General features: G+C 35.6%; 4 protein-coding genes, 1 long non-coding RNA gene and 1 pseudogene across 5 annotated transcripts; 5 read left to right on the top strand and 1 right to left on the bottom strand.

Moving 5' to 3' along the window:
* The first annotated feature begins 872 nt into the window (after window positions 1-872).
* Window positions 873-7,127, top strand: LOC120196758 (transcription repressor MYB6-like). The gene is given in 4 exon segments (XM_039198484.1): window positions 873-1,002; window positions 1,090-1,147; window positions 1,149-1,217; window positions 6,703-7,127. Coding segments are annotated over 4 exon segments (678 nt in total). The 3' UTR covers window positions 7,124-7,127.
* Window positions 4,930-14,112, bottom strand: LOC120196756 (annotated as a pseudogene).
* Window positions 14,113-16,242: 2,130 nt separating this feature from the next.
* LOC120196878 (mitogen-activated protein kinase kinase kinase 17-like) lies at window positions 16,243-17,046 on the top strand. Its single transcript, XM_039198568.1, has one exon. It carries the CDS (start codon window positions 16,243-16,245, stop codon window positions 17,044-17,046), a length of 804 nt encoding a protein of 267 aa, XP_039054499.1.
* A 738-nt stretch (window positions 17,047-17,784) lies between these two features.
* Window positions 17,785-19,247, top strand: LOC120196755 (uncharacterized acetyltransferase At3g50280-like). The gene has a single exon (XM_039198482.1). The coding sequence runs from the start codon at window positions 17,836-17,838 to the stop codon at window positions 19,159-19,161; it is 1,326 nt and encodes a 441-aa protein (XP_039054413.1). The 5' UTR covers window positions 17,785-17,835; the 3' UTR covers window positions 19,162-19,247.
* Window positions 19,248-20,590: 1,343 nt separating this feature from the next.
* LOC120196880 (ATPase GET3B-like) lies at window positions 20,591-22,755 on the top strand. Its single transcript, XM_039198569.1, has 6 exons — window positions 20,591-20,720; window positions 21,190-21,401; window positions 21,510-21,572; window positions 21,650-21,760; window positions 22,236-22,408; window positions 22,617-22,755. Exons 1-6 carry the CDS (start codon window positions 20,591-20,593, stop codon window positions 22,753-22,755), a joined length of 828 nt encoding a protein of 275 aa, XP_039054500.1.
* Window positions 22,756-23,832: 1,077 nt separating this feature from the next.
* Window positions 23,833-24,356, top strand: LOC120196760. Its single transcript, XR_005523210.1, has 4 exons — window positions 23,833-23,896; window positions 23,980-24,040; window positions 24,152-24,206; window positions 24,293-24,356. It is a non-coding gene; the product is annotated as an uncharacterized LOC120196760 (long non-coding RNA).
* Window positions 24,357-25,747: the final 1,391 nt, after the last annotated feature.

Below are 25,747 nucleotides of genomic sequence, written 5' to 3' on the forward strand. Positions count from 1 at the left end.
CAACACATTTTCCTTTTTTTAATTGTTTTATTCAATTTGATCCTCCAACTGCAACTTTTTATAAATTCTTTCTTCTTATCAATTCCTTTATAGTCCCATTAATACTTCGAATAAAATTTCGACACATATATTCTATTTGACTCAACTCAAATTTCATAAACTCTATTAAAAATTATAAATAAAACTTAAATGATAAGCTTATACTCATAAACTCAACTAGTTCAATTTTTTTTTCATTTGAATCGATAGAATATTTAACCCTAATATTAATAATATGAGTTAAACAAATATTGATATAATTTTGTATTTATTTCAGGTTTGTTATGTTTTCTTCACATATCATGTGCTTACAAGGGCGTCAGCCTCTATAATTCTCCAAATCCTCTAATATAAAAATTTTATCCTAACAAAAAACAAAAATTCTCAACTTTTGTTTATTTGACATTAAGCACTCACACCCCTGACACTCCTAGTACTCAAACTTAAGATCTCAAAGTATTACTATAATTCCAGTACCACTTAGGTCGACTTTTACTTATTTTATATTCTATGAATGAAATGGATGATGCATCCCACTGACAATGGAAAAAGGTAAATAGGAAGGTTTGTGTATAGGTAGGAAAGATATGCATACTTAATTGTAAACAGCTTCACGTATGTAGCCTGAAAATCAAATACCTTATCCATATGCATACTTAATTCATTACAATGTGATAAGAACTAGTCGTCGGTCAAGCCACCAAAATTCTTTAAAACCACTAGTCCAAGTCAACTCGAAATGCTCTCCCCCTATATCTATCTCCATTTTCTCTCCAGCTTCTTACGAGTGTTTGGTTGGACTGAAAGTGAAGAGTTTTACTTTCTGAAATCCGATGAGGAAGCCCTGTTGTGACAAACAAGGCACCAAAAAGGGAGCTTGGTCCAAGCAAGAAGATGAAAAGCTTGTTGATTATATACATATTCATGGTGAATGTTGTTGGTGTTTCTTCCCTAAAGCAGCAGGTTCTTCCTTTTTTGCCTATATAAATCAAGCAAGAATAAGAAAGTTTTTATTTTTTCACTAACGTTTTCGTTCATGGAAATCACCAGGCCTGCACCATTGTGGTAAAAGTTACAGGCTAAGATGGATAAATTAATTAAGACCAGATCAGACGCGGTACCTTCACCCAAGACGAAGAGGAGTTAATCATCAAACTCCATGCTCAACTCGGTAACCGGTATGATTCATTTCTGTTATGTTTTGGCTTGAAATTAAGTTTGGAAGTTGGAAATTTCATCTTGGTTGGTGGCCAACTTATTGGAAAATTCTTTGGTAGGTGGCCAACTTATTTTTCATCTTTGATCCCTAAAAATATTAGGTTATTTATAAGTTTAGTCCTTAAAACTTAACTATAAATAGGCCTAAGTATTTCATTAGAAATCATCCCAAAACAAGTTCTCTCTTCTCTTGTTTTCTCCATACTATCACTTTGGGAATTCTAAAGAATTCCATTTGTTATAATATTTATTGATAGTGAAGTTATCATCCAGTGTGGTGTCCGAGGAGTAGACGATATTCTCGTCGAACCTCGTAAATATGGTGTGTTCTCTCCTTTATTGTTTTTTATTCGGTTTTTTCATTGTGTTTTAATATTCAATAGTTTGATAGGTTTATCCACTGTGCAACCTTTGGTGGTTTTGATCTTGATATTTTAGGTCAATTTTGAAACTACATTCGTGTGGGAAATAACACGGTTTCCACAATAATTGGCATCAAGGCTTCGGTTGAGGTTATCCTGGTGGTTGTTGCTAAAAAGATACAATTCGTGATATTGGATATTGTTCGTTAGAATTAAAATGCCAAAATACGGATCAGTTGAGACATCAAGCTCTTCATCTGGACCGATGAGGAGGGTGGTGTCAAATGCAAATTTCTTGGTGGAGTTGTTCGATGGATCCGATCATTTTGGCATGTGGTAAGGCGAGGTGTTAGACGCTTTATTCCAACAAGGTCTAGACATCGCCATTGAGGAAGAAAAGCCCGAATATATGGAGGAGAAATAATGGGGAACAATCAATCGTTTGACGTGCAGCACGATTCGATCTTGTCTTTCCAGGGAGCAGAAGTATGGCTACAAGAATGAGACTTCTACAAGTAAGATGTGGAAAGCGTTGGAGGAAAAATTCCTAAAGAAAAGCTCTCAGAATCGTCTCCACATAAAGAAAAGATTGTTCAGATTTGATTATCAACCAAGCACCAGTATGAATGAACACATCAATGCGTTCAATGAGCTAGTGGCAGACTTATTGGGCATGGATGAAACCTTCAAAGATGAAGATTTGGCCTTGATGTTGTTTTCATCTCTTTCAGATGAATTTGAGCACCTTGAGACAACGTTACTTCATGGTAAGGATAATGTTACCCTTAAAGATGTAACTGCTGCTTTGTATAGTTATGAGCTCAGGAAGAAAACCAAGAAGGAGAGCAAGTACGAAGTAGCAGAGGCCATGGTGGCAAGAGGTCACTCAAAAAGTCAAAAGCCAAAGTGGAGAGGGAGATCAAAGTTGAAGTCCAGACTGGGAAAAGATGAATGTGTCTTTTGTCATGAGAAATGCCATTGGAAGAAAGATTGTCCAAAGCTGAAGAAGAAAGGAAAAGCTGCTCCAGATGCATGTGTTGCAGAGCATGATGCAAATGACTCTGACATATCATTAGTTGCTTCATCAACAACATTCCATTCAGATGAATGTATATTAGATTCGGTTTCCACCTATCATATGTCCCCTAATCGGGAGTGGTTCTCTAATTTAGTAGAACTAAATGTAGGAGTTATTTATATGGGTAATGACAATGCCTGTAAAACTGTTGGGATAGGTTCAATTCGATTGAAGAATCAAGATGGATCAACCAGAGTTCTGAAGGATGTCCGATACGTGCCTAGTTTGAAGAAAAATATCATCTCATTGGGAGCCTTGGAATCCAAAGGCTCAGTAGTCACTATGAGAGATGAGTTCTAAAAGTCACATATGGCGCACTTGTGATGATGAAGGGCATCAGGAAAAATAATTTGTATTACTACCAATGTAGTACAATTATTGGAGCAGTTGCAGCAGCTTCCAGATGTGATGATTTGGACGCAACCCAGTTGTGGCATATGCGGTTGGGACATGCTGGAGAGAAATCCTTGCAAATTCTGGAAAAGAAAGGATTGTTGAAAGGTGCAAAAGCTTGCAAATTGAACTTTGCGAGCATTGTGTTCTAGGAAAGCAGAAGAGAGTGAAGTTTGGCACCACTATACATAATACAAAAGGTATTGTGGATTATATTCACTCAGACGTATGGGGTCCTTCAAAGACATCGTCTTTGGGAGGAAACCATTTTTTTGTGACTTTTATAGATGACTTTTCCAGAAAAGTTTGGGTGTATCCGATGAAGTCTAAAGATGAACTGCTTCTAATTTTCCTAAAATGGAAAAATATGATCGAGAACCAGACTGGTAGAAAGATCAAACGTCTTAGGACGGACAATGGAGGGGAATATAAAAGTGACCCATTCTTTGACATTTGCCAAGAGTAAGGTATTATTCGACACTTCACTGTTAGAAATACACCACAACAAAATGGGGTGGCAGAGCGTATGAATCGAACACTATTAGAGAAAGTTCGATGTATGTTGTCTAATGCTGGGTTAGCCAAGACATTTTGGGTTGAGACTGTGACATATGCTGGTCATCTCATTAATCGTCTGCCGTCATCAGCGATAGAAGGAAAAATACCATTGGAGGTATGGTCTGGAAAACCTACTACTGATTATGATTCCTTACATGTATTTGGATCCACTGCTTATTATCATGTGAAGGAATCCAAGCTTGATCCGAGAGCAAAGAAGGTTCTCTTTATGGGAATCACCCATGGAGTAAAGGGATTCCGCATTTGGTGTTTAAACATCAAGAAGATAATTTGTAGTAGAGATGTTACCTTTGATGAATCTACCCTAGTAAAAAAGGTAACAAATAAAGCTGTACAAACAAGTAGTACTCCGCAGTAGGTGGAGCATACTCCAAAACAGGTAGAGTTTCAGCAGATGATGATCCCAAAAGTTGATGCATCTGATTCTTCAACTCCAATAGAAGAATCAGAAAATGAAGAGGTTCAAACCCAAGAACCATTGGAGACACCGGAACCACTTGCAGTTACAAGGCCAAGGAGAGAAATTCGTAGACCTGCTCGATTTGTTGATATGGTGGCCTATTCTCTTCCAGTTGTTGATGATGATATACCTATCACTTACCAAGAAGCAATACAAAGCTTGGAAAGTGATAAGTGGAAAAGTGTTATGGATGAAGAAATGCAATCTCTCCAAAAGAACAACACTTGGAAACTGGCACAATTACCGAAAGGTAAAAGAGCAATTGGATGTAAGTGGGTAATTCCAAAGAAAGATGTACCTCATAGCAAGAAAGATGTTCGCTACAAGGTACGGTTGGTAGCTAAAGGCTATGCTCAAAAGGAGGGAATCAACTACAATGAAGTATTTTCCCTTGTTGTGAAGCATTCCTCTATTAGAATATTGTTGGCCTTGGTAGCACAGTTGAATTTGGAGCTAGCTCAACTTGATGTAAAGACGGATTTCTTGCACGGTGATTTAGAAGAGGAGATCTATATGACTCAGCTAGAAGGATACAAAGATGGTGGTTGTGAGAAATGGGTTTGTAAGCTGAACAAATTGCTATATGGATTGAAGCAATCTCCGAGGCAGTGGTACAAGCTATTTGATAGCTTTATGAGGAGGCAAAAGTACACTAGAAGCAAATATGATCATTGTGTGTATTTGCAAAAGCTCAAAGATGGATCTTTTATTTATCTTCTCTTGTACGTTGACGATATGTTGATCGCTTCGAATAGTCAAAATGAGATAGACAAATTAAAGACTCAGTTGAATCAAGAGTTTGAGATGAAAGATCTAGGTGAGGCCAAGAAGATTCTTGGTATGAAGATAAGCAGAGATAGACAGAGATGGAAGCTTTGTTTAACACAGAAACAGTATCTGAGAAATATATTACAATGTTTTGGCATGGATGAAAATACCAAACATGTAAGTATCCAACTAGTTTCTCATTTGAAACTTAGTTCTTAATTATCTCCTAAAACTAACGAAGAAGGAGAGTATATGGCAAAAGTTCCATATGCTAATGCAGTTGGGAGCTTGATGTATGCAATGGTGTGTACGCGTCCTGACATTTCACAAGCAGTTGGAGTTGTGAGCAGGTACATGCATGATCCTGGAGAAGGACATTGGCAAGCTGTGAAATGGATTCTACGGTATCTCCAATAAACTGTGGATGTTGGTTTAGTTTTTGAACAGGATGAAGCACTTGGTCAGTGTGTGGTTGGATATGTTGATTCCGACTATGCTGGTGATTTGGATAAGCGTCGATCAACTACTGGGTATTTGTTTACTCTTGCTAAAGCCCCAGTAAGTTGGAAATCTACTTTGCAATCTACGGTGGCTTTGTCTACTCAGAGGCAGAATACATGGCAGTTTCAGAAGTTGTAAAGGAAGCAATTTGGCTTAACGGGTTGATGGAAGACTTGGGAGTTGTTCAAAGACACACATTAGTCTCTATTCTGACATTCAAAGCGTTATTCACTTAGCGAAAAATCAAGTCTACCATTCAAGGACTAATCATATCGACGTGAGGTATCACTTTGTGCGGGAGATCTTTGAAGAAGAAAAGATTCTACTTCAGAAAATTACGACATCAGAAAATCTTGTAGATATAATGACCAAGGTGGTAACAATAATCAAGTTCAATCATTGTTTGAACTTGATTAATATCCTGAAAGTTTGAGCACCTTCGGGTGTATGGCGCTTGTGAGCGCAATTAGAGGCACTATATTAAAAGAGCTTCATGAAATGTGGGGAGTTGAAGAAGTTGAGTAGGATTGGTAATTTCAAACCAAGGTGGAGATTTGTTATGTTTTGGCCTGAAATTAAGTTTGGCAAGTTGGAAATTTCATCTTGGTTGGTGGGCAACTTATTGAAAAATTCATCTTGGTTAGTGGCCAACTTATTGGAAAATTCTTTGGTAGGTGGCCAACTTATTTTTCATCTTTGATCCCTAAAATATTAGGTTATTTATAAGTTTAGTCCTTAAAACTCAACTATAAATAGGCCTAAGTATTTCATTAGAAATCATCCCAAAACAAGTTTTCTCTTCCTCTTGTTTTCTCCATACTCTCACTTTGGGAATTCTAAAGAATTCCATTTGTTGTAATATTTGTTGATAATGAAGTTATCATCCGGTGTGGTGCCTGAGGAGTATACGCTATTCTCGTCGAATCTCGTAAATTTGGTGTGTTGTCTCCTTTATTATTTTTTTATTCGGTTTTTTATATTGTGTTTCAATATTCAATAGTTTGACATGTTTATCAGCTGTGCAACCTTTGGTGGTTTTGATCTTGACATTTTAGATCAATTTTGAAACTACGTTCATGTGGGAAATAACTCGGTTTCCCCAACAATTTCCAATACTCATGTATTTGTTTTCAAATTTTAGATACGATTACGATGTCGCGACAATCATGAAAATGTTATGACGTGACTATTAGGCTATGTTGAGGTCATAATTTAATACTATGATTCTCTCATTTATATGTCTTGACACTCAACACGAGTGTTTGATATTGACACCTAAAAAATTTTGGGTTATTGGGTGTTAGATGGTCACTGATAGCCGGTAGATTGCCGGGGAGAACGGATAATGAGGTGAAGAACTATTGGAATTCTCATATAAAGAGAAAGCTGATAAAAATGGGGAACGATCCCAATCACCACAAGTTGAACCAATATTCGGTTCGTCTTCAACCTGATCAGCTTGTTGTTCCCCCTGACAACGTCTCCATGAATGTGGCATGTAAGCTTAGAATATCTTCAACGGACAATGATGGTGTCTCGGATGCTGCAAGTTATCTCGAAGATGAAGCACCCGCTGGTGTATCGAACTTGGATCTCGATCTTACAATCTCATTTCCTTCGTGTCCTATCAACATTATTGAAGAAAATCAGCCGAAAACGGCATCGATTGTAACAAATGATAAAAAAGAACAAAACACAGTGCCTACCCTTCTTCTTTTTAGATGAGAAAGTGAGCATATTATATCAGATAACAAGAACCCTAGAAGGATGGGACAAGTAAAAGACCAGATGACAAATCTATCTGTTTGAGCAAAGGGTTTCAAGGGCTCCCGTAGAAGTGATATGACTGTATTATTGTATATAATTTGGTAGAAAGAAACAAAGATTTCAACTTAAAAATGAAACAAAATTTACTTAAAGGAAATTATTATCGCATTATTTATACAAATATTTTTTTTCTAATAAAAGTAGTTAGTCTTAAAAAGTGATAATACCCAAAAATTAAGGATTTATAAATATCATAGTAAACTAAAAATATAATTTAGACATTTTACTATAATATTAAAACTAGTCAATTTAGATCATATAAAGACCATACATGGAAAATGTTAAAAATTCAACTAAAGAACTCGAACAAAAAATAGATACAAATTGTAACAACCCGAATATTTACAAAATAATATTTAATTGAAATTGGAGGTTAATGGTGAAAATTGGTAAATTGTTGGTGACTAAATCAAAATTTATGAGAGTTTATAGGCCATTTTAGAAGTGAAGGAAATCCAAGGACCAAGCCTTGAATTTACCCTAAAACTGTCGGCAGCTTTGATTATAAGCGTACATTTGGTTCTGATTTTCAGAACCAAAATGCTCCCAATTTTCCTTTCCCATACGCAGTTTCCAACTCTGATTCCGATGCCGTCCAAATTCCGATCATCGTTTTAAAACCACCGTTGTGTTCATCATCGAGCGAGGAACAAACCCTTCAAATTAATTGAAGCGAAACGCGACCAAACATCGGGAATTTCCAGTCAAAGTAGCGACGGTTTTGTTAGCTCTATCGCCGAGGAAATCTTAAATTCACCGCTGATCGTTGCTCCGTTTACGACACCTCCCGCACCATCGTGTTCCTTGTGCCGTTCCGAGTTCACCGGGTGTCAACCTTGTCCGCCGTAGACGGCGGCGCGTGAGGAGGTGGTGCAGTCAAAGATTCGGCCGATTTGAAATCGAGCTCTCCGCCGTTCAAAAATTTGAACCGATCGTTGTAAGTATCTTGAAATCGCTCAAAATAATTTTTAGAAATTTTTCCGGGATTTTTAGGGCCCCGGAGGACGCCTCACGCGCCACACGCGCCGCCGCAGGTCGAGTGGCTGCTGGAAACCGGTTTAACCGGTTTTCAACCGGTTCTGACCGGTTTGACCGGTCTGAACCGGTTTGACCGGTCTGACCCGACCCGACCGTTGACCCGACCCGACCGTTGACCGTTGATCGTTGACTTTCTTTGACCAAAACTTAAAATGGCTTTGACCGAGCATTAAACGACCGTTAATCTTTTCCAAGTATACCTATCCTGGTAGTTTTCGACGTGCCGAATCCGTTTCCGTGGTCCGTTTTGTCAAATTCGAATCCGAAAGTCTCCAAATCTACGGTCAAAGTGGTTGACTTTGACTTTGACCAAGATTTTGAATTTTCGAAAAGTCATACTTTATGTTTTCCGACGCCCTGATTCCGATTCCACAATCCGTTTGGCCAAATTCAGACTCGAAATACCTCAAATTGATAGTCAAACCCGAAAAATGCTTATATACTTAAGAAGTTTAGCTTTGAACAATTAAATATGATTTGGGACTGATAAATATTATTGTTTGAAGGTACAAGAGACTCTCCGGATCGTTCGACAGCTCGACCCAACTCTTCTAGATCAGTTAAACCACGTGTACCAGTATTCACCCGTTCGAAACTGTAGCAGCGTGGTGAAACCAGCAATCAGTAGATTTGTTATTTGAATCTATTGTCGAGGTGTTCCCTACTTATTACTGAACTGTTTTATTGGTTTTAATATGTGGTACACCGAATTCATTGGTTATTGTTTTATTGATGCACCAATTTAATGTGACAATTTATGGATTATGGCTGCTATCTAATTTTTGTTTTGAACTGGTATATGATTACCATGTTTTTGGATTTATGGAATTTGTGTCACGGTGCAATTGAATTTTGGAATTGAATTACGATGGAATAGCTCTGATCAAGCTAACTGGGCCTAATGTGACTCTTGAGGGCCCCAAGATGTTTCATTAGGTCGGCTTTCCTTTGCTGTGTGCTTAGGGTAAGCTATATGGACTTATTGACTTGGGCTTAAGGATACAAGCTTCCGAGCCTATCCTTAAGTCGGCTTTCTTTTTGCTATGTGCATAAAGTAAGCTATATGGAAAATAATTTTGGGAACTACTGATGGTGTACCGGAAAAGGGTTTAAACTATGATTTTCAAAAAGTTAAACTCTTTTACGAATTTGTGAGATTACTGGACTATGATTTGTACCTATTGTGATTTTATGGAAATGTTGGGACACACTGAGCCTAGCTCACCTTTTGAAAATGTTTTCCCCTTTCAGATACTGTTGGTTAGATACCTTGGTTCGAGCACTTGGAGGATCAACATATCTCTTGAAGTAAATCAGATTGTAATGTTTTTATCTGGCAAGTTGACTTTATTTTGGTGACATGGACCTTATTTTAAAATATCAGATTTTATAATGATAACTCTTTTGCTAATACTGCTCGGTTTATTGTGATATTGAATTTGAAGACATGTTTTAAATTAAATTATTATTTATTGGTACTATATTTACGAGTTGGATTTTGATAGTATAATTTGTTTATAATTTCAGGTTATTTATAATGTGATTTTATATTGATGAAATAACAGTTTCGAAAAATGTATTTAATAATCATAATGTGATCCACTAAACTTAGTTGAAACGCATAGGCCGGGTCTAGGGGGTTACACAAATAAATCTGACTGCATCGACAAACAAGCCACAAAAAGAAAAGTTATTGAAAGATTAATGAGAATCCCAAATCAGAGTCGAGCATCGTGAGAAACTATCTACGAACGTAAAATCGCGTATCCAAATTCAATCCGAGATCCATAACAGGGAATATCAACGTTATTACAAATAAAATGCCATCTTGATCTGTCGTGATGTTGTCAAATCAAACTCTGAGTATACATAAAATGAAAAGAACGGTCAAAAGACCGAAAAAGAAAATGAAAAACGTGTCACAAAAATAGAAAAAACGTATCACAAAGGTAGAATTGTTCTTATTAAAAAAACTAAAAAAGAAACAAAGGGAGAATAGAACCGGTGATCAACAATCAACATCAAAATTAGTATTGTCGCCGTCTAAACAAAAATCAAAGAAGAAAAAGTTAATATAATCTATAGAAAATGGTACAAACTCTTATATAAATATTTTTAAATAAAATGAGGTGATTATAAATTAATATTAGTTCATAATCTCAAAATCTCCTATTGAGATGATTATAAGATAATATTTATTTATGATATTTCTTAATCATTGTCAATGCACACATAATAGACACAACTACTCAAACTCAGGATCTAAAAACAACAACACTCACTCTAATTATTGAGGCTACGATAAGTTCAATAACTGATTAGATCTATATATGTTTAATGCACTTATATTATACAAATTTAAGTATCATCAATCATATCGTTAAAACTAAGTATATTATTTAAAGGATATCATATGATCTATTATAATACACAGACACAATCAATAAATTAAATATACACTATTTTTCAAACAATAAATAACTATAAAAAATCTTGTGTTGGCTGCTAATTTTCCCCTTCCCTGGATGCTGGAAAGTGTTTAAATAAATAATCTATTGAAAATGGAGTTTAAGCTTTCAAACCAAGACCGGAGCATGGAAAAGGGACACTTGATTTCACTCCACTAATCGTGAAAGAGGCTAGATTTGAGGAGAAAGTCATTCCAATTTCACATACATCTGTCAAACCAATTCATCCACATAACCTAAAATAAAGTTTATACTTTTAGGTTTTACGGAAGGACTGGAGTGGTTTGAAATTGCCTGTGAAACTGGAATTACTTGGTCTTCCTAACACCTAACCTCTTTCTGGTTCAGGTTATTTGATATTCATGAATCAATCTTCGTTATGAAATTCATACATATATAAACCTTGCATGACTTAAATAACAATCGCTACAACTGGAGTTCATTAGTTTATGCACCAAGATTTACAAGAACTATGCACCGCTAGGCCTCTGATAGCAGGAAATCCGATCGGAACACCACACCCGGAGGTCCATCTTGATCTGCCGGAAACTACTAGAGAACAACTGACTTGGAACCAGGAGAAACCCTAATGACTGTGAGAACTGACTTGGAACCAGGAGAAACCCTAATGACTGTGGGTTATCGACCCGTTTCGGAGTGCTCTTTGTGAAGGATTGTAATCTAAGAGTACTTCCATCAGCATGAGATTTCACAATTAGCTCATAGAAGAAACCTCTCTCGGTTATGGGTCCAATCCGGCTCAATGTGATTACATTCCCCAAAGTCTCAACCTTATTGTGGAGAATGAATAAAGAACCGTCAGTCTCCTCCCGAAGAATAAGTGACTTTTCAGAAACTCCAAAGGTGATGGTTGTTAAACGATCATAAAGGAAACATGTTGCAGAATACTTGTGTACATTACCAAAGTGTGCACTTAAATCCTCTGATGAACCCTCAAAGTAGCACTTGGGAAGGGGGCATGAACATGGCACAAATGGACATGCCTTTTCATGTTTCTGCTTCAGGCTATAACTGAATGCTTCTTTGCACCCGTACTTTGTGTTTTGGCATGACACTTTGACGGATTCCAAAACCTTCTCAATCTCCCTGCAGCGACTATAGCCAATCGGAGTCGAACAGGATGGACATCTATTCTTATTTTGATGCAACAAGTAGCGCAACCTATATGCCCATTCTCACACTGAATTGACAATCAAACACATAACAATTTATCAGGATGCATTTAATATATGAACAAATGAATAAAAAATCGCAAAAATATGGAAATTCATTTGATATTTCAGTCAAACAATACCCTTTCATCGGACAATGCCAAACCCATCGACAAAAACACCCTCAAGTTCAAAAGGATAAAATACTACAAAATTTACATAAGAACCATAAAAAAATGCTTTTGTTGACATCAAAGATTGGCCGTAAAGGGTTCATCACAAGAAGCTAAGATTAAGCATTATAAAACCCATGTTTTTCTCTCTTTATTCTCACAAATTCTGGTCAGAACAGGTCTAAATAAATCATGAAAACATGTTAAAGTGGTTTTGAAGTGCTTCCCCATCTACGTATACTAACACTTGCGTGTCTGTGTCGAAAACATGTTTGTGACTAACACAGGTATGTTCAATCTTTTCTGAGTTTTCCCATGTATATGGAGAGTCCTTTGAGGGTCCTATCCCCATACCCATATCCGAAAATATGGTGCTTAAAGAAAAATGAAGTTGGAACAACAAAGTTCCCCATCATCTTAAGAGGTTAGAATCTCAAACGACTCATCCTCCCTCATCATCTTAAGAGGTTAGAATATGGGTGCTCAAAGAAAAATGAAGTTGGAACAACAAAGCTCCCAATCATTTTAAGATGCTAGAATCTCAAACGGTTCAATCTTTTCTTAGTTTTCCCATGTATATGACCGCATGTTCTATTATTGGCAACACTTCTAAAAAAGCACTCCTGCGGACTGGTTAAAGAGAGACAGGAATGACCTATTCTTCCAATATTGCTTATAACTGAGTATTTGTAATAACTTGAAAATTTTGACCCTAGAGATGCAACTAAGATTTCACCAATAGAAAAAGGTTACCAGCCTACTAAACCTCACTATATTGCACTAACTCTTCATTTTTCTTTAAGTCGCCCTGTCCGATTTATATTCAACATTAGCATATGGATACGACCCTCCAAGGACCCTTCAAGTACATAAAAAACCTTGCAATGCATTTTGAAATAGCAATTTATATTTAACAAAAAACAACGATTTCACTTATTTCCCCTTACAAATTCGCATAGGGAACAAGAAATATTTGAATTCCACATAATTCTCATGATCTATCAACTAGCTAACCATCCTCTGCCACTGAAGCTAACAATCACTTTCTTCACCATATACATAGTTCCTTTTAGCAGACTCAAACTTCGATTCTAGTATTCAATTATTGAATTTAAGCAGATTTGCTAAATGAACAAACCTTATCTTCACCCAAAAAAAGTATAAAATCCACAATACCAACTAATAAACTGAAGTCTAGAACTAAGCAATTTCTCTCCAATCATATCCCCCAAGTCAGTATTCAAAGTTTTGCAAGAATAACTAGTGTTGAAGGATTCATCTCATATAAATTTATAGAACAAACAATTTGAAAAGAGAAACACAAACAGAAAATGAAGAGAATAAGAAATATAATTCGAAAACATAGATGAATTTGAAAAGCTTTCCCTAACAAACAAAAATCTATCAGCAAAAATCAAACTTTTAGAAGCATTTCACCAATAACAATAAAGAAAACCCAGTTGCATATTAAAGGGGAAACACTGGAATCTGAAACCTTTTTGACCCAAAAATTAAAACCCACCCTAAAACCCAATCCTTTCACCATAAAACAAAGAAATTAACCAAATATTTTAATGTTTTCACCAAAGAATAGGAAACCCATACCCCAAACCACCAAATTGTCGACAATTAAATGACCAACCTGAAAAACAGGGATACTCAAGGCCTCGTAACAGATAGAACAATCAAGAACTTCAGGGTCAGCTAACGTAATTGAAATAGATCCATCTTGGGCAGTCTGAGGGCTCATTTCTCCTATCTCAGCTCCACTCTCCTCCAATTGTTCTTCTCCTTCAGATTCTTCCCTTCGGATGCTTTATCTTCTCTTTCGGATGCTTCCTCCCCTCCCGATTCTTCGTCTTCTTCGGATTCTTCTTGACCTGAGCCTCCGATATCAAAAACACGCTCAACCCTCTGACGCTTAGGGACTCGATTGCTTGGCCCTTCTCCGTCTTCTTCGATCCACATGGATAACTTTGCCATTCTCTTCTAGTTCCCTTTTGCCCTATACTTCTTTTATTTTACGTTTATGACTCGTTTCCTTTTTCTTTTGAAAAAAAATATATTTTTAAACAAAGAATATAAAATTGGCTTAGCTTGAAAATAATCGTAAAAATTATATATATATATATATATATATATATATATATATTGCTTTTGTATCTATTTTTTATGGTATAGAAAGTTGTTTAATGTTTCATTGTATTATCGTTTTAAGATTCATATGTTACCTTCGTTAAAAAATCTTTCAATCAATAAATATATAACATGTAATTTGTTTTTAAAAGAAAATATTTTAATGATAGAATATTGATAGAAATATAAAGGAGTCAAGAAAAAATTTAAAAATTATAAAAAAATTTACAATCAAATGATTAAATTGAATAAAATACAAATTTAAAAGATTAATTTGCAAAAAGTAAAAATATGATATCAACGAGGAATTGAAGATACACATGTATTATAAAATGATTGAGGAACATATAAGTTAAAATTAACTTAATACGAATGATAAATTGAAGAAACAAGAAAAGTAGAGATAAAATCACAATACAATCAAATTATATTAATATCGATATCAAACCCTTGATATCGACATAAAAAAATAGTATCGATACTTTATGAATTTGGTATCGATACTACCATTACAAAATGTTCAGATTTTACTCTACAAAGAAAAATAACGATGTCGGTTTAGGAATATCTTATTCTCTACCTTCAAACTCACCATGAGCACAAATATTAAATTCATAATGTGATTAATAAAGCTTATAAAAGTCATTATGAGTCATTTAACATCTTTTTCAAACATTTCTCAATAATTATCATAATGTTTCATGAATCCCAGACACTCGAAATGCTTTAAAACTCATACAAGTACAATAAGCATCATGTTTTGATCTACAAATAGTAGAAAAGAGTCGTAAGGTGTTATCTCATTTCCTAAGTAGTCCAAAACTTCTTTTGGAGGTCTCACATATCAACCTTTCTTTGTTCTTACTTTTGGAGGTCTCACACCTCTTTTCCACTAATCAATGAATGAAGAATGTGTTACTAGCCCACTATGGACCTTGAAAAATTGATAAACAATTTTAAATGCTTAAAAACATACTTGAACTAGTTAAGAGAGTCAAAGGGTTCAAAATCCTTTTAAAACCCTCCACAAAGACCAGTTTACCTTCCAAGGAGATAAGGAGTTCAAAAGATAGATCTCAAGTTTTTAAAATCGAATATTGCCTTACCTTGATACAAAGTTCGGTAAATGATGGGCAATGTAGCATCTTTAGGTGATGAAACTTGCTAGAAAAGATGGAGAGGAGTAAAGAAGAAGAAGAGAAGTGAGAGGGAAGTGAAAAAAATTGTTCAACTTTTATCCCTTCTTTATCCCGATGACATGAGTTAAATCAAATGAATTTGAGTCTTAAAATTCGCTAATGGTCTAATTACTCATTTGGTCTTTCTTCATTTGCTCTCAAATTAAAAACTTTATTTTTAACTCCAAATAGATCAACTACTCACCCTATAAAGCTCAAATTTGATCCAAGGACCTTTAAACTATAATTAATCTATTCAAATAATATTTTGATGGAAAAAGTTGGATTGTTGCAATTTTTGGTGGTTCACCATTTTAGGTTTAGAGGAGAGTTGTGGCCAGTTGTTCGGTGAAGGGGAAATAGAAAGCAGATAAATTAAAGATGACGATGAACAATCATTGATTGAGAGAGAGTCTGTGAGAGATCTTCTCTCATTTTTTAGCTTTGCATGGTGACTTATATAAGCCTAGTATAATGATGATTATTTGATTTTGTATAACCAATCGTTTATTGTTAAATAATTGAGAGTTTTCATAATAAATATTAACAATGGTAATCATTTTAAAATAATGATAATAACACTTTAACGTAAATATATAAATCTATATCCTATATAAAATTAAACGCGATAAATTTACATAAAATTTGGAATTCTTTTCGTAGATGGACTATAACACCGTCTTAATTCATTAAGTTTATATTTATATAATAAAAAACAACGAGAGTTTAACGTAAATTATTTGGAATCCTTTTCCCAGATGAACTAAAAACCTCTCAATTCATTATATATAACCCTCTTACCCCAACACCACCGTCTATGATTAGTTTGTTCGATCTGAGTAAAAAAAAATAATGGAGGCGGTTGAAGGAGTGAAGATTAGGGTTCTTGGAAAGGGTTCATTCGGTGTGGTACATTTGGTGGAAACAATTACTCAGCTGTATGCGGTGAAATCTGCTTCTTACGCAATGAGTTCTTCTCTTCAGAAAGAAAAGGAAATTCTCAAAAGTTTGGTCGGCTGCCCCAACGTTGTTGGATGTTTCGGTGGTTTCACAAGTGTCGAACCCGATCAAACTATGCGTTATAACTTAATACTTGAATATGCATCCGGAGGCACTCTCTTGGACTTGATGAACATGAAGGGCGGCAAAATACCCGAATGTGAAGTAAAGGGCTACACAAGAATGATAGTGGAAGGGGTTGCAGACATTCATGAGAGAGGATACGTTCATTCGGATCTTAAACCAGCAAACATTCTGGTTTTTCCATCTCACAACAATGGCATTACCTTGAAGATTGCGGATTTCGGGTTAGCTAAACAATGGGGAGAAAAAGATGATACCTCAGGGCTTTGTTTTAGAGGCACCGAGGAGTATATGTCGCCTGAATCCATCAAGGGGGAGATGAGTGGTGCATTGGATGTATGCTCTGTAGGTTGCATCGTGGTGGAGATGATTACTGGGAAAATTCCATGGAGGTATTCTAACCTCAAGGATCTAATGAAGAAGCTTTTGAAAGGAGAAACCCCAGAATTCCCTGAAAACATGTCGACTGATGGCAAGGATTTCTTGGCCATGTGTTTTGCTAGGGATCCTAACCAAAGATGGTCGGCTAATATGCTGTTATCCCATCCTTTTATTATTAATAAAGTTATATAAAATTAAGTTGTTATATTAGTTTTACACATTGTTAATCCGTTTTATATCATCAGAAACTCAAGAAACCTTACATGCACCGACGTAGAACATTGAAGTAATGGAAAAACACACACACACAACGAAAGATGTTTTATCCATGGAAACGTAAATAGTAAGAAGGTGCTGATAACAAAGGATTGGAGGATTAAAATCATTCGTTTTACATCTCATACATATTTCAAATAATATTGAATTATAGACGAGACTAAACTAATAGAATGGTAAGAGACAAACTGACAAGTTCGTGATAGCTTAATTGGTCAAAGAAAACATCAAAAAAAGGGTAATTGTAGTGCCGACATGACTTAAGGATGAAATTATAAAATTTACATCTATAGAAAAAGAATATAAAACTAAAAAAGAAAAAGACATGAATGACATATGAATTACATAATATTAAAAAATAGTTTAAACCAACACATGTAGCTGTAATATCGTCTTTCATTTTATGATTTAATATATGAATGATCAAAACATGAGTAAATCAAAAGTTTAATAAAAAAATTGATCTTTTTAAAATTTAATAATAGAAAAGAGTGAAATAAAAGTCCAATGATGTAATTTATAATTTTGCCTTCAATTATTTGAAACAATGATGGATCAAATTGGCTTTATCAAGATAGAAAACAATAGATCACAATTATTGTCGGCATGTAATTGATTAATCATCGGTGAAAATTGAGGACCACATGTGGAAAAGTTCAGTGCATAAAGCCCACACAGCTCGTTACTTATCACTGTCGAGAAGAAATGGAAGGTGTTCGATGCATTTCTAGTACATTGATCCAAGCATCAACTCACAAAGCAGAGAATCAGAAGGTCGAGTTAAATCCATGGGATCTTCGTTTTCTTCTCGTCGGGTCTATCCAGAAGGGCCTTCTTTTTCCCAAACCAAAACCCTCGGCAGACGATGAAAACACCTTCATCCACCGCTTAAAAGCTTCCTTCTCTACCACTCTCAGCCACTTTCCTCCCCTGGCAGGTCGGCTAGCCACCGCTGAACACGACAACGATACCGTTTCGTTTTTTATCGATTGCAATAATGCTGGAGCATTGTTCATCCATGCCAAAGTTGATGGAGTGACCGTTTCAGACGTTCTCGAGCCTGTTTATGTCCCATCCATTATTCTTTCGTTTTTCCCACTTAACGGGCTGACGAACTACGCCGGAATTTCCGAGCCATTACTCGGGGTTCAGGTGACGGAGCTTGCCGATGGTGTCTTCCTTGGTTGCACCATGAACCATTCCGTAGTTGACGGAACATCGTTTTGGCATTTCATCAATTCATGGTCAGAAATCTCAAGAGGCTGGTCGATTCACATATCGAAACCCCCAGTTTTTCGACGCTCGTTTTTCGATAATATCGATTACCCCATTCGAGTTCCTCGGTCATTGATCAAGCAATTCCATGAAGATCAATTAGTTGTTCTTCAACCTCCTTTGAGAGAAAGAGTTTTCCATTTCACAAAACAAAACATTGCAAAACTCAAAGCGAAAGCCAACTCCGAGGTCGGAACCGACAACATCTCGTCTCTTCAAGCACTTTTATCTCATCTTTGGCGATCAATTGTCCGCAACAAAAAATTAAACCACGACGAACAGATGACTTACTGCCTGTGGATCGGCGCGAGGTCAAGGTTGAGCAATCTACCCCAACAGTATTTTGGAAATGCAATAAAGAGTGGACTAATAACCATGAAAACAAAGGAAGTGCAAGAGCAAAAAGTTGGAGACATAGCAAGTGAAATGAACAGACTGATTTCTGTACAAACTGAAGAAGAGTTTAGAAGGGAGTTCGAGTCTTGGATAAAAAGTCCGAAGCCGCTAACAATGGCGTCGATTGTAAGAAATTTTACAGAGACAAGCAGTTCGCCTCAGTTCGACATTTATAGCAACGATTTTGGATGGGGAAGGCCAGTTGCGGTGAGAAGTGGGTTAGGGAACAAATTAAATGACAAGTTAACTGTGTTTTGTGGAGCAGAAGAAGGGAGCATCGATGTTGAAGCATGCCTTCTGCCTGAGACCTTGGAAGCCATGGCTTCTGATGATGAATTCATGGATACGGTCACAATTTAAAGTCGGTGTCTCAACTTCAATTATTTTGCAATAACTGCTTATACAATGAAATAAATGTAATGCATAACGTTATGTTTTGATAGAATATGATTTTTATTTTTAGTTTAATGGTGGATAAAGCCTTTGTATTTAAAAAAAAATTAACTATACCTCTTTATAAACTTAATTTAGCTTCAACTTTGAAAATTATACTAATTAAACCATTTTATTAATAAATATGTTTTTCCTTTTTTTATTATTGTAGGAGAAAATTCAGACAACTAAAATTTATTATTGTTGTACTTCCATCAAATCTCTTTCCGAAACTAGTCTGTGTTGTCATTCTTTCAAGCCTCCAAACTCCCTAAGACCTTCGGAGTTTCTCAAAGTTTACTGAGTTTTGGATCTTCAGAGAATTACAACATCTTGACGTGATCACCGATATGCCCACGTGATTTACAGTCTACTATATTACAGCCAGATCTATTTAAAATGTCAACTTACAAATAATCATCATTATCCTAGGCTTGACACCAATACTAAGGGTAATTATATAAGTCACGATGCAAAGTTATAAAAGGAGAGAAGACCCTCTCACAAATTTTCTCTCAATCAACGATTGTTCGTCATCTTCAATTTATTTGTTCTCTATTTCCCCTTCACCGAACAACCGACCACAACTCTCCCTCTAAACCTAAAAAGGTGAACAACCAAAAATTGCAACAATCCAACTTTTTCCATCAAAATAATATTTGAATAGATTAATTATAGTTTAAACACTACAGCAAAACAAGTATATAGCGGCGTTTGTCGCGGCGTTTTCAAAGCAAACGCTACTAAATTTGTACATATAACGACGTTTATATCCAAAACGCCACTAAATGATAACATTAACGGTGTTTTTCAATAAACGCCACTAAAACTCGTACTTTAGTGGCGTTTATTCGACAAACGCCGCTAAATATAAGTACTTTAGTGGCGTTTTTAAACAAACGCCGTAATAGGGTACATATATTGTGGCGTTTTTAGATAAACGCCACTAAAACCTAGTACTTTATATGCGCTTTATGCAAAAACGCCGCTAAAACTCGTACTTTAGTGGCGTTTGTAAACAAACACCGCCATAGAATCGTTCTTTAGTGGCGTTTTTAAACAAACGCCGCAATAGGGTACATATATCGTTGCATTTTTAAATAAACGCCGCTAAAACCTAATACTTTAGTGGCGTTTTATTCAAAAACGCCGCTAAATACTCATACTTTAGTGACGATTTTAGACAAACGCCGCTAAAACCTAGTACTTTATTGGCGTTTAACCATTAACCCTTTCTCATTTTTCCCCCTTAACCTATTTTTTCATTCCCGCCGTTTACCCAAACCCATATGATGCTTCTTCGCCAATCTCACTTTAAACAACGCGAAACAATTGGGGGAATTGAAACAGTGGGAATATGGGGGAAAAAACTGTGCAGGTGAAGATGAAGTGGAGCTTTCAAGGAGAGGTTGAATTTAGGAATTGGGCTAACCGTCTCGGGTGTGATTGGGACATCATGCAGCTTTCAAAACTTAAAAAATTAAGCAGTAAGTGGGCTTGTTTTTTTTCACTTGCTTTAACGTAGCTTGTAATCGTGGTCTTGCTGCCGCTCCAGGCTTTGCCTCCTCTGCATCATCACACTCACACTCACACTCAAGTGTGGTCAAATTCATTTCCATTTGAATTTCTCAGATTTACCCAAATTTTTATATCATCCATTTCCAGTTCTAAGATGATATCTCGTTGTTTTCGCTCTATTTCACGTATTCCAGGAAACTTAATTCCCAACACAATATCTCATTACACACCCAAACCCTAAAACAATATCCCTTCTCATAGAACCACATCGATTTTTACTTCTGTACCACATATTGTACCTTTTCTAGGTAACGTTGTTTCTCCTGTATGCTATTCTATATTTTGTTTACCCCAGTGACCATAATTGATTCGCTTGGTGATTGATTGTAGTGGGCTGTTTTTCCTATTGATGAAATGGGTACATGTTCTTCATTGCAGTGAGATCTGTAGCAACTATTCTTGATCCAGCTGCTAGGTTTGATGAGATGATTATTGGACCGCAGCGTAAGTATTACTTCCTAGGTGGGAAAGGAGGCGTGGGGAAAACAAGCTGTGCTGCTTCCCTTGCTGTAAAATTTGCAGACCACGGCCACCCTACCATTGTGATCTCAACTGATCCTGCTCACTCCTTAAGTGACTCTTTCTCCCTGGTATCAATAAATGTTTCTGTTTTTTTAACTCTAAACAGAAAATGCTCAAGAATGGAAGTTAGTTTGTGGGACCCTTCTTTAACCATCTGCTTTGTTCATTATCTCAAGGATTTGGCAGGAAGGAATCTTGTTTCTATCGATGGACTGAATTCTCCTTTGTTGGCTCTAGAGGTATATGGTATAAGGTTGAATTTTTCCACATTAGCTCATCATGTGATGCACATTTTTAAACCTTAGCAATATAACAGATAAATCCAGATAAAGCTAAAGAGGAATTTCAATCTGCAAGTCAAAAGAATGGTGGTAGTGTTGTCAAAGATTTTATGAATAACATGGGCCTTGGGATGCTTGCTGATCAGGTGGATACAAGTCTTGCACACTTATCAGCCCGTTGCATTAAATTTAGAACTTGTGACTTTCATTCTGTTAATTATCATCAATAATGGAAGAAGAATCTGTTAAAACTTATTTTATGTCTGATGATATTTTGATAATTTTTAGTAGCTACTGGCGTGCAAACAGAATAATGGTCAAGGAATGGACTTGTGTCATAGCGCTGATTTGATTTACACTTTTGCTTATAGTTTTCTATTCTAACCAGGATTTTGAATGTGGACTCAGTTCTGGTTCCTTGAAAGCAATTTAAAGATTCCGAACGATATTGAAACATTTATTAGCTCCCTAGGATGCATTCTGGCCCATGTATATCCCCCTTGTACCTAGTTCTGATCCATTTTGCCCTTTTCCCCCTTAACCTACCAACTTTATTTCAATTTTGTTTAAGATTTGTTCATTCATTGTTGTACCTGACATTTTTTGGTTACTACTTTAAAGTTGGGGGATCTAAAACTTGGAGAGCTGTTGGACACCCCTCCGCCAGGTTTAGATGAAGCTATAGCAATTTCCAAGGCATGTACATTCTTTGATCCGTTTCTAATTACTTTTAGTGTTTTATGCTTACCTTCATTTGAGACTGTTTTTTATCCTAACACTACAGTTGCTTGTAGGTGATGCAATTTCTTGATCTGGGTATATTTCTTTTCTCTTGCTTATTCTTTATTTTGCCTTTTTCTTTTGGTTTTCTGATCTGGGTACTTCTTGTTTTCTCCTTTTGGATTGATAATTTGATTTATTTGATGATTTTATGGGTTTTTTTAATCCGGGTAAGTTATCATTCTTGCTCTTGACAATTATTACATTTTATATGCGATGCAGGTTGGGCAGATATGCTATTGAATCTTACTTGGAACAAATTTTGTCTCATGGGTTTTTCCATGCTGACCCAGTAAGATTTTGTGTTTATACAAATACCTTGGATGCTCAAGATATTCGAGTTTATTTGTGGAAATGCTAGGTGAAGGGGCATGGGTTGCTTATTATGTTTTGCACTTAAAATTGTAGCATATATATCATTTCATGCCGTAGTTTCAAAGGAATGGTGTTCTTTTCATTTCATATATCTAGTATTTCCTTTTAGAACTAAAATGTGTTGTAATTGGCAGTTACCTGCTTGATATAATTATTTTCTCAGATTACAAAATCAACTTAGTGAGTTCCTCCTTGCATAATTTTTCTTTGCTAAGCAAGAAAAGGTTTATGATACAACTATAAACCTAAATTACTGATATTAAAAATTGTTCCGCAAAAAAAATGGTTTAGCCTATTAGTATATTCCCATAATTGGGAGACTTCTTGTAGCCTATAATACCTTTTTTAGGTATCAAGACCTATAGTTGTAGTAGAGATACATAAGCTGTAGTTTTCTATTTCCATTGACAAAGGAGGAAAAGATAGAGAAAAAAAAGGAACGCCTGGCTGCAATCAGTAATATATTTTATGCTTTTTATCTTTATAAATGTAAACTAAGGTTTTACACTCTTGAATGCATCAATAAGGATTTAATAATGCGCCAACTAACTCGGCAAAGAGGACATGAGACCTTTTCATATTCTTCAGTGGGGAAGACTCACTAAGCATCTAATAGCTTAATTTGTTTTGCAATTTATTTGACATTTATAATACGTGGACATACATAAATAAGCAATCATAGGAAAAAGATAATGTCAGCTTTGTTACTAGCAGATCAGTTTAGAAAAAAAATCGGTGTTATGTCTTATGAAAATGTTGCCTCCCTTGCAAGCTCTGGCCTTTTCTCTCTTGACACGAAAAATGTTTTTCATGTACAAATTACTTGTGGTTCACTACTGAAAGCACTTGAAAACTTGAGTTGTCTTCCTTTATATGAGGTTCAGTTAAAAGTCCTTAGAAAGACCTTCCTCTTTTAAGGTTGAACTATTTTTCTTCTGATATATTGATTTCCATTATATCCCTTTGAGTCAATATTTAGTTGTTTACCCTTTCATTTTTTCTTTAGTGGGTTACTGCTTCTCATTAATTTTACATTACATGAACAGGGGAAGATTTATTAACCATTGCAGTAGATCAACCCTTTCGATTCCCTGCCACATTCACATTTGTTGTCAGATCATTTTCAGGTAATACATTAATCTGGTGGCTTCATTTATATTTGTGTTCTATTGAACAAGAACTTAAGCACAACGTATTATTTCACATGCAGTATTAGATGGCATAGGGAAGGGCCTTGATCCTCTATTTGACATAATTGAGATTGCAAAACCGTGAGTGTGGTTTTATCTCTTTAAGATCCTTATAATTTTTACTTACCTTATTATGGTTTAGTCATTTATTTTGTCTGTATATCTGATTATATTGCACTTTATTGCTTCTAGCTATGCACTGGAGTTGTTAAGATTCCGTGAAGCTGGAGTTGAAGTTGCCTTGAAGGTAATATTCTAATCTTTGATTCTAGATTTAATTGTATTTTTCATGATAAAGTTCCATTTTCATGATAACCTATATAAATATTTCAGGACTTCAGAAAGACATGGGACAGACAGCCCCGTGCATTCTATAACTTATTAGGGCAGGCAGATAGAGTTGAGAAAGTTGCTGAAACCATCCAAAGATTGGTAGGGTTCGAGATTCCTATAATATATTTTGAAAGGTTAAAATAGTTGTTGTGTTAAACTGTTGCAAAATGCTGCATATTACAGGAACAGGGTGATCTGAAGCTTAGAGTGCAGACTTTGGAAGCTGAAAGGGCTTTCCAACGTGTTGATGTTGTTCAGAAGACAATAGGAAGTGTGAGTTAAATTTTATAATTATATATATATAATTTTTTTCTTTTTATCTAATTTTATAGTTTGGTATATGTTTTTAACCATGAAACCATTTAAAATTCCTTTAAACATTATTTTGCACTGCTAAATTATTGGCTTTCCCATATTTCCAAGTGGATGCAGGAAGTTTCTTTTTCTTTGGGTAACATTAAGTTCTCTTACATGCATCCTTCCATAGGTTGGCAACTTGTTAGCTAGGGATGTAGGCCCCGCATGATCCCCTTCCCCTACTGTACTTGCATTCCCTTGGCATTATGTTCTAATGGGGCATTCTAGAGAACTTCGAAAGTGATGGGATTTTTGACAATGGAGTTCACGAGTTGCATGATGTGCATGCTTTTCATGTAATCGTTGTAATGGTTTTAATGGTACCAGTGAAAATCTGACTTAAAGAAACTTAAAAAGGATGCAATATAATATATATCATATATTACTAGAATTGAAGGGTTTTATAGCTCACTGCATTTGGCTGTTTGTATAGATTACTTCATATTCATGATTTTTAGGGCATGATGTTATAAGTGCAAATTTGTGATTTTGTTCGTAGATTTTGAAGATTAATTTACATCCAAGGCTCTACTTTTGAACCTAATGTAAAACAAGCTAATTGTATACCATTTCTGAAACTAAAACAAATGGCAAAGTTGGGGTAAATATAGGCCAAGATTTCTGAGGAATACAAGATTAAGTAGGGTCATGAATTCTTAAGGATTTCAGTTCTCCCTAGCTTTCCAAATATTATCTGTTAGTGCAATTACCCAGTTGGTTTTTCCCTCTATGTTGATGAAAACAAGTTTTCTTTGCAGATTCTGAAGGATTTTCTGTTATGGGTTGACAAGGATCTTGGACCTTGGGGTCCACTTATGATGTAAGTCACATTGAAATCCTCCTGTAATTTCTTTACGCTTCCATTAGCATCTATTTTTTTGTTTACTTTATGCATTGCATTTGATTTGCTATTGTACCAATCTAATAAACGAAATATATATTGTTCATTGCTGTCAAGACATTTTTCAACTGAAAGCCACTGTTCAGGTATTTTATAGTGTACTGGTTCATTAAAATAAAGAAATATGCATTTCAACGCAGAAGAGAGTGTGTATACATTCTGTCCATCTCTCTTATTAATAAATATATGTGCATCAA

The sequence above is a fragment of the Hibiscus syriacus genome, unplaced genomic scaffold (assembly GCF_006381635.1).
Source record: "Hibiscus syriacus cultivar Baekdansim isolate YM2019G1 unplaced genomic scaffold, ASM638163v2 tig00117034_pilon, whole genome shotgun sequence".
Taxonomy (NCBI): Eukaryota; Viridiplantae; Streptophyta; class Magnoliopsida; order Malvales; family Malvaceae; genus Hibiscus; species Hibiscus syriacus.